The following is a 9,870-nucleotide window of genomic DNA, read 5'->3' on the forward strand; positions in this document are numbered from 1 at the left end:
CCAGTGGCTTCCTTTCACAAACAGGAAAGAGCCTAACCATGAGAACAAAGCACAGTATAGAATTAGACTATCGCAATATACTGAGGTGAAAGTGGCATTAACATAAATAGAATCAGTTTGTTCTTAACAATATCATTATAAGCTAAAGTTTGGGGTTTATATGGTTCTTACAGAAGGTATGAAGAATGGGATGCATTTTGTAACTTGAATTACATACGTGCTTAAAGAAAGTGTTGGCATTTGGATGGCACAACAGACAAAACGTTATATTAAAAACACTTTTATTCTTCAGCAATAATTTGTTCTGGAACTGCAGGTATATTGTGCCACTGAATATACACAACTTTCTTATCTTAAGAGGAAGCAAGCACTGGGACAGAGGTGTTATAGGCCAGATTCTGCTCCCAGTTACACAGTTAGGCTGCACATTCCTATGAGACCCTTCACTGAGTCATCCCAGATTTTATCAGTATAACTAAGCAGAATCTGTCTTCCTATATGTATATTATAAAGTCTGTCCCAAATTCTGTATAGGAATGCAACTTCTTGATAGAAATGTATCTGTTCAAGATATTTAAGTAACTTCAAGTAACAATTAGCAAATGATGCTAAAGAAAATCTTAATGCAATGCTGTTGCTGTGCTTCACTTGTCTGTTTTTCAGCACTGCAGGATTCTCAAGAGACTGCACTGCAATATATTACCCAGCATGTGCCGCAGTGACTCAGACAACAGCATGAGTTAAGGATGGAGTGCCAGCTCTCACTCGAACTTTCAGGATGCCTGTGCAAAACTCTTCAGCAAAGCCAAGAATCTATAAAAGGAGACACGTTCAAGGAGAAAGTTCAGCTTCCATTCCATTATGCTATACTATTTTCTATTGCAATGCCATTCAGACTTTTATATATACAAATATTTGATGTGTAAAATATAATTAACCTCCTTCCAAACTATAGCTCCACCTCTGCTAGATTCACAATTTACAGCACTATGATCCATCTATTGCAAGCTTTCAGAGGTGCATTGGTAAAGGTTGCAGAGGCATACGATTGCTATCTTCTGCTAATTTGTATGCTGACCAAAGCACTCAAAGTTTCTCTTGCCTACAGTTATGCCTTACTGGCAGGCTACTTAGCAGGTGATAAATACAATTGTAAATACAACTGTAAACATAAATCTTAAGAGCGAGTTTCCCCCTCCTCCTAACTCCACCAGATACATTTTTTAAGATTGAAAATCACCTTCATGCCAGAAGGAAATATCTTCCTATTTCCTACCTATTAGCCCAGTACTTTGGTCACAGGAGGCAAGCTTCAGCATAAGCAGGGTGGGCTGCACAACCAAAAGTCAGCCATGTAACTCAAAAGCAAGTGAGTTAGCCTTACTATTGCCAGAGGAAGAGGGGTGAAGTGCAGATTACTGATCCCTTACTGCACACACCCCCTTCCACCACCAAATCCATGCTGATCTTGGCCACAGGACCATACTTCCCTCCCTTTTATTAATAATTGCTTTGAAAGAAAGTGCGAAATGAGGACTTCTCCTTTTGTAAGCACTGTTTTCCAACAAAAAAAGAAGAAACAAACAAAAAAACCCCACACCCAAACACTCCATGAACTAACAAGTCTTCAAAGATTCACACAAACCCTCAGCCTCTCCTCACATCATTTTAGTAATTTAAGATGAACACTGTATAATCTACATTATAGTTTTGTAATTACTGGATTGTATAACAACAGTCTCCAGCCATGACACAAATAAAGACAAATGATACTGTCTAATTAGATATCTACATATACATAGAGGCTAGAGGAATTTTATTTTTTATCCTTGAGAGTGGCTGAGGGTTTACTCTCCTTTCTGAAATATGTACAAGAAGTATAATTATCCATTTCAATACACCTCAGACAACAAACTAAATTCTAATGTCCTTCTCACCACTGTCCTGCCCCACAATTCTATAAGATTTGCAAATCAGTACATCCAATTATCTAATAAAGACTAGGCACAGGATAGAAGCACTCTCTCTAAGGTCTTGGATTCATCATGCCCAATTCAGGTTGTATGTGAACAGGACAGTATCTCTAACAGACTATATGATAACAGCTTATAGTCCTAAGAAAGAAATACATCTGCACATAGTCAATAAATAGTTTCTCTTCATGTCTCACTGCCAAGTTCGGGTTCTTTTTGAAGTTTGTCTCTTCCTCAGTTTACCAAAGTACTTCCTTTGCTAGAAAGCACTTGTGTAAATAAAGTTTCTGTGCATTAACTTGGTGCCAACATGGACTTTAAGAAAGGCTTAAACATTATGAGTAGGCTAGTATCATTCATCACTAACATAACAGAAAAGAAAAATACTCAGAACAACAAAAAAACCCACCACAACAAAACCCAATCACAAGACTTTATTCTGTCTGGGGAACAAGGTCTTGATTCTGATCTGGTCTGCCTTCCAACAGACTGGACCAAAATGCCATATAAATCAATGGAGTAAAAGAAGAAATCTGGGAGAGAAGCAGGAGCATCCCTTCAACTGATGGTGACAGCCAAAAGTTTTAAAAAAAATTTTTAAAATAGAAAAATGCCTTTTTAAAAGCATTGCTAAAAAAAGGATGCAGTACTTGAAAAGACAAATGCCATTCAGAATATGTAAGAGATGAAAGCACAGAGCATACACTTTATTACACTAGGTTAAATCACTTTCAGAAGGCAAAAAAGTTGTAACAGACTTTGGTTGTTTTGGTTAGAAAGTCTGCTCACCCTTAGGCTCTCTCTATAGACAATAGAGCCAGCTGCTGATTCACACTCTTGGAGCCTCTCTTTCTTGACTGACAATAGGAGAAGGTTGAAGAAACCAGTGTGCACAGGCTAACAATAACTGTTGATGCCTATATTACAAATAAGATATTCACAATAATTGGCATTCATGTGTTTTCTCAACGAAAGTATTACTTTCTGCTATCACTGAAAAGCTAAGCCTAAGAAAAACACTATGAATAAGCTGTTGATGAGACTGCTGACATACACAGACTTCAGCTACAATTAATTAAAAAAGACACAAAACATGAATTAAAGGTCAACAGCAGATTTCCTATGCCAGCATCATGATGGAGCTTTCAAAAGACTCTAAGGGAGGGAGGTTCTCAGCTCACTAGTCTCCAACTACTTAGAAAAATCACACATCTTTACACTGAGATAGTAGCCTGGCTGCCGTTTTAAAGCACAGCAGAAGTTGTAATAGCATCTGCTGCCTATTAAGGCTTTCTTATTCACTCTCTACGCTCACTGCTTTTCTAAACAGAAACACCACTCTAAAAATACTCCCAGTATGCATCAGAAGATGCAGTCCTCCCACCACCTGGGTTATCCCACATGCACAACCACCACGAGAACAAGGCCTACAAAAAAGGTAGGCAGAGATACACCCACCTACATCAAAAGGTTTCAAACTGAAAACAGGAAAACAGATATGTCAGAGGCTGAAAGTGACAGGAGACAAATTTTCATCATGAACAGAACTCCCCAAAGGTTAATAAAGAAGAAAAATCTATTTGAAAATATATTCTAAAACAGAAAAAAAGCTGAATTCTATGAGACTTGCACATAGGTTAATCAGCTCTGAGAAACAGCCTGCCCTCACTTCAGCCAGTGAGAGGTGGTAAGCCACTACAGGGGTTCTGCTTGGTATTTCATTAGTCAAATGAGTTATACTCAAGGGATCATCGCTGATAATAAATGGACAGAATGGAAGCGATCCTCATTCTAGTCCACTTGAGTGTTTCAATTTAAACTTATAACCTAAATCAGAAGCATAGTAAAGAAAATTCTAGTGTACCTGAAAGCTATTATCTGTTACATAACAGATACATAACCTTCGGGTTATATATAAGCTTTGGGTCTATCTGTTCTGGGACACCAGAGGAAGCAATTATTAGGATACAGATAATGGAGCAGAATTGCAAGCTTATATTTGGAATATATAGAAAAACACTTAAAATGCCACTCACTCTGGGGTGCAGACTTTATACTACAGTAATTCCAACAGATGCTCATAACTCAAGAGTTGTCTTCTGAATCTCACTACCAGATACTTAGGTGAAAACCTATATACACATGTTATTTTCAGTGGGAAAAAAAAACACAGTTGGGTAAAAAAGTCTAGGAGAAAACCATCAAGAATGCTTATTGTGAATTGCTGGACTACAAACAGAGACATGGTGACTTCTTACAACACCGACCAAGTCTGCAATAGCGTGTCACGCCTGATTTTGGTGAGGGCTTTAGTAACCATAAGAAGTTAGCTGCTGACCTTTTATAAAGCAAACACTTGTTTACTTAACTGTAACTTCAGATAAACTAAGCTGACATGCACCAGACAAACATCCCAGAAACCTCAACTGCATGTATAAATTTGTAAGTATTGTTTGTTTTTTTCCTGGACCCTCTAAACAGAATAGAAGACTACACACAAAGGTGATCACAGCTAGTTAACACAGAAGTTGTACATAAAGACATACAGAGGAGGCAGGCTTTTTACAAAAACAAAACCAAAATGCATTGCTTTTGCAAAAAACAGTTCTGCAACAGTTAAGTGCTTCAGTTAGAGTATACAGTTATAGATGAACTCCATTTATTTTATTTGACTTAATCTTTCTATAACTATATATCTATATTACTCTATATTTCAGTTGGAACTGTGCTTTATTTCAGTTGAATAGAAGTCTATTTTAGCATGGAAATAGTATATTTTGAAAATACAAAGATCTTGTCAGTTCTCTGATATTTATTCACATTTCTGAATGAATTGTTAAATACAGACTGTCTTAACCCACTTGCTTCACCCTTCAAATTTTTTGTCTTTAGTTTCTGTCAGGCTTCAAATATTATTCTTATTCCTTAATCACATGTCCTGGCACAAGTCTCATTCCCTTCAGTATTCCTCAATGTCCTCTGGGAAATTTGCCAGGTTTTGTCATCTGCCCCCATTCTCCTTTGGGAACACTAAAGGAATTAATTTTATTCTTTCCCCAAGCAATGCCTGTCTCTGCTGTTAAGTTACCCTTGGCATCTCTCATCCATTCAATACACAAAGGTATAAGTCTCCTTAAGTGATCCTACAGTACTTAGCGATATTCTGTTGAGAAATACCTCTTTCATACTCTGCATTTGCTTGTTTTACCATTTTGCTAAAGATTTTAGCTAAGAGATGGAGTGTCAATATTTCCATTTCGCATGCTCCACTTTACTTTTTTTAAATTTCAACAACTGTTTAGTTTGTGCCTTTATACGTACGGGCATGATTACGTGTCAGAGATAAATATATCAGTTATTTAGACCTGGATGCTTTGGTCAACTATATATATGCTATTTCTTCTATTATTTTTTCCACTACTACTTTGCCAAACATCTTATCTGAATTCTTCCAGAATGAGCTCTCAAGAGGCGTCTTGTGTTTCCTCAAGCACTGAAAAACATTCAATTCTAGTATCTTTCTCCTGCACGTTAATTTCCTACTAAACAGTATTTCTTTCCCTGAAAAGAGACTTTTTCAATCAACTACTTTAAATTCCTCGCTCAGTCCTGCATTTAAAAATAAGTGGAAACTGTACCTTTGACCCACCCTGAGAAGAAGAATATTATTCGAGTTATACATCACCGTTCCTTACTGCAATGAATTCTGGAAGTCATACTGCAACTTTTCAATAAATGTACTAGCAACCTGGTCTAGTGGAAGGTGTCCCTGCCCATGCAGGGGGGTTGGAACTAGATGATCTTTAAGGTCCCTTCCAACCCAAACCATTCTATGATTCTATGACTCTACAGTCAAATTAATAATATTCTATTGTTCTTTTTTGCCATTACGACTACTTTTATCAGATCCCCTCCCTCTTTTTTTTTTTGTTTACCTGACATCTGGACAAGATTAAGCAATTTGCACTGTTACCAGTTGCTAGATGAGACAGCACTTGTTGTGGTTACCTCTCTAACTTCCTCAGATAAATACCTTCTGCTTCTTGAGTTACAACTCACCATAGCAAAGGCTGTATCACTTACCAGCATAAATCAGGTGCAAAACAAACCAAACCCTTTATAAATTGTCCTTGGATTTGTTTACCCTGTAAGTCCCACATTTTCTCAAAGAAACTGTGAAAGTTAACTAAAAGATACAGATTTATAACATTATTTAGCATCTCTATATCCAAACAAAGTGCACATTCTGCATTTGGGCTGCTGACAAGTGACATATCTGAAGGAGGACCTAGAAAGATGACAGCTAAGCACTCAACAAACCTTTATTTTTTCCACTCTCACCAAGACAAGAGCAGTTGTCCAATTTGACCGAACAGGCTACAGATGCTAATTTCAATATCACCATTATCATTAATGAGAACCAACAGAAATACAGATCTCTCAGGCTTGGAACAAGCAAGCAAAGCCACTGAGGCTTCCAAACACTTTCCGTGAGAAGAATCCCACTGCTGCTGCACCAATGTGGGGCTTCAGGTCGGCACTACTGTGCTATGTAATTCAACCAGTCCACTTGCTTGACAGAAAGGGGTTTATCTCTTAAGAGAAATCAAAAGTGTTAAGGAGAAACACATTATAAAAGAGAAAAGGGAACAGGAGAGAAAGGGGTCGGGAGAAGATGAAAGTTCACCCAGGAAAAGATAAACAGTACAGCATCTAGAAAAGGAGGGAAAACTCTAGAAACGTATGATACCCTCTATAGGACAAATGCATGGTATGCCAGGTAGGATAATAAACCAGTACTTTGTGGCAGAACAACACAATGAACTCTTTAGGGGAAAGCTAGTACCCTACAGCCTACATCTTTAACTGAGGCCTCAGAGCACAAGTGAAAACCCAGCATTAAATAACAAATACTAATAACTAAAAGACCTGAAGCCCCAAGCAAAAGAAGGAAACGGGCGACGCTCTCTTGTAAGGATCAGCACAAGAGGCTAAGCGGCAATAATAAAAGGCAGGACCCAGAGGCTTGGCTGAAGGAAACCGGGTGCCGGAGAGCAGCGATGCCGCCACCTCCAAGGAGAAGGGCGAGGGAGCCGCTGCGCCCTGCGGCGAGCGGCGGGAACGGGCGCAACCACCCATCAACACCAAAGCCCCCCCCGGGGCTCCGCCACCGCTCCGGCCCCGGGAGCGACTCCCTTACCTGGCTGGCTTTGTGAAACTGCTTCTTCAGCCCCGCCACCGACATCTTCCCCCGCGGCGCCCCGAGGCGGCGGCGCTGCCCAGGCCGAGCGGCCGGCCCGGCCTCTCGCTGTGTCACCCGCCGCCCCGCGCGCAGGGGAACATCGCCTGCCCAGCGCGCCCGGCGGACGCCACCCCATTGGCCGCCGCCGGGGCCCATGCAAATGACAGCGCCAGAACCGCCTGCCTATTGGCCACTCGCGGGGGATATGCAAATGAGAGCGCTCGGGGCCGCCCACGCTGCGATGTTGCATGGAGACAGCGGAGAAGGGGAAGGCGGGCGCCGTGTGGGGAGCGGGCCCGGCCCAGCCCCTCGCCGGGAGGGGAGCCGTGTCGTGCCCCCCCTGCGGGGAGCGGGGCCGTGCTCGGCGGGGGAAGCCGAAAGGATCCCTGCGGGCAGGTGGCACCAGCGCTGCAGCCAGGGCATCCTTCCGATTCACAGGACTCTTGCTTAAGAACCAAAAGGCCTGTTAGCTCACCAATTTCATCTAACTAGCCTTATTTCTAATAAGGCTCCGATTTTCTCTTTATAGGTCTCATTTCTTGTGTTTCCATGTAGCATCTCTAGCTGAGCTCATTCACCTCACATCTATTATTACACACCGTGATTTAATTGTGGCTTTTAACACATGCAAGCCCTTGCAGTGGTCCAGAGCGTGACTGGTTGGTGCTGTACATCAGAAGAAAATCCCCTTGGCAGTTTGACTCCACAGCTGCCCAAGGTTCCGAAAGGCAGTGTCCCATCGACCGCCTCCCTCTTGGAGGGGCTGGTATATGCTGAAAGAACGGTTTAGTTGTTTGGTTGTTACAGGATGGATTCATTATATGCTTAAATATGACTGCGTATCAGCAATGTGCTGATATAAATATAAATAGGAGTATGTCTACACTGGTAAAGCGCTTCCAGACTACACTTAGATTCTGGGGAAGACATGCTCTGAGATACGCTGCTCAATCCTGGCTCTAAAATTGCTTGGGAGTTATAATTTGGCTGAAACTTATGCACAGGCCTGGGAAGCAGTGTAGAGATAACCTTTGCTGGCTGCAGCTGGGTTCTGTGTTACTCACTGTCGTGCTTAATGCATTTTTATTGGGTTGGGAGTTAAAGGCGTTTCCAGAGTATGTTAATAGTTACTTCTTTATAATAGCAAAGAGGACAATGGCAGAAAGTACAAGAACTTTCAGAGTAATTGTCGTATTATAAACTGGGAGAAAGGAATCACTGTCCCACCTGTTAGAAGCAATTATATACCACTATGAAACAAAGTGCAAAGACAGACATACCCATGAGTTAAGGAACTCCCACTGGCTATTATTTGACAGAGGACTCTGTACAGGAGAGTCAGAAGAGACAAAAGAGAAAGGAAAGAGGATAGCAGCAGTCAACATTTGTTCTGGAAGACAAACTGTAAGGTAAAGTCCTTCCAGGTTTTTGGCCTGAGTAATGTTTGAAAGAGGTCTGCAATTACCACGCTATATGGTGCCACCTGTGTTCAGGGAAAGAGCATTTCAGTCTCCTTATAAGTAAACATGATTATACCACAGGCACCTGATTTCAGCACTAATTTCTCCTCCAAACTGAAACAGGCGGCAAGATGTTAACTATCCAGGCCAAACTGGGTATGGCTTAAATTGGTGATGCATTTGTAGAGATCTCAAGTGAGAAACTAAGGCCTAAACTAAGAAATTGGAGTTCCATAAAAGGTATTAAAGCAACCTCTTAGTGTACCTTGGAATTAGGGAGAGAAGGTGGATTTGGCTAATCTTTGTCTTTAAGAAAAGGTGGACCAGAAGCAGAGAAGGAAGGAGTTTGAAATAAGTCACTGTGGAGGAGAATCAATGAAGTCACTGTAGCTGTTAGCTGTAAAATTGGAATAGATAAAGAACTTGAGTAAGGCCCTATGTCTACAACCTCCTTTTTTCTTTTTCTTATCCTGCCTGTAACCCAAGGGTAGCAGTCATGTTGTCTCTGCTGAAGTGATCCAAGAATTTCCAAGTGGGAAATGCCCTGTGGAAACTCAACTTCACAGCCTAATTGCTCAATGATACAGACAAGGTGAAAACTTAATTAGTGAGCCAACTTGAATGGTCCAGGTGTTAATGATTTGGTAGAGAAACCCTGAAGAAGAGATGGTATTCAGTTCAGACATAAGCAAGAGTTATAGCTTGTAGCCAGTAACATATGCTGGCTAAGCAATACCTGAGAACTTTATAATCATAGACATAGATATATCTCATGGGAAAAAAAAAGGGGATTGTGATTTGCTAGATGATATTCCTTAAAGTTTATGAAGAGTTACTAATTCAGTCTGTAAAATGAGGGAAATCAGAAATAGTACAAAAACTATGGGAAGTGGTTCAGATAAATGCTGACATGATGGAAAAAAAGCTTCTATTAAAAAGAACTGTTACATGCAGAAGACAGGTCAGGGTATAGTACTACACGGACACAGTGAAAAATGCTTCACAGAGTCTCGGAAGGAGAGGGCCTTCAGGGCAAAAAGTGCTAGATGTCTGGATGTTTAAACAATTACAGTCCCACTACTCAGGAAATCTCAAAGTGCATGAGAAAGCAGATGATGGCTCCAATATGTTACTGTTACTGAATCAGATGTGCCAAAAAGGACAGTGAAATTTGTACAAACTGAGAACTTCTAAC

The 9,870-nt window shown here is 40.7% G+C and overlaps 1 protein-coding gene across 1 annotated transcript in view; it reads right to left on the reverse strand.

Annotated features, from left to right (window-relative positions):
* The window catches only part of SH3GL3 (SH3 domain containing GRB2 like 3, endophilin A3), a 54,430-nt gene extending 47,116 nt beyond the window's left edge, over positions 1-7,314 (reverse strand). Inside the window, exon 1 of the mRNA XM_074880531.1 lies at positions 7,174-7,314. Coding sequence (XP_074736632.1) covers positions 7,174-7,218 — 45 coding nt within the window. The 5' untranslated portion in view covers positions 7,219-7,314. The remainder of the gene's footprint in view (positions 1-7,173) is intronic.
* Between the last annotated feature and the right edge of the window lie 2,556 nt (positions 7,315-9,870).

Source organism: Strix uralensis, chromosome 11 (assembly GCF_047716275.1).
Source record: "Strix uralensis isolate ZFMK-TIS-50842 chromosome 11, bStrUra1, whole genome shotgun sequence".
NCBI classification, from domain to species: domain Eukaryota; kingdom Metazoa; phylum Chordata; class Aves; order Strigiformes; family Strigidae; genus Strix; species Strix uralensis.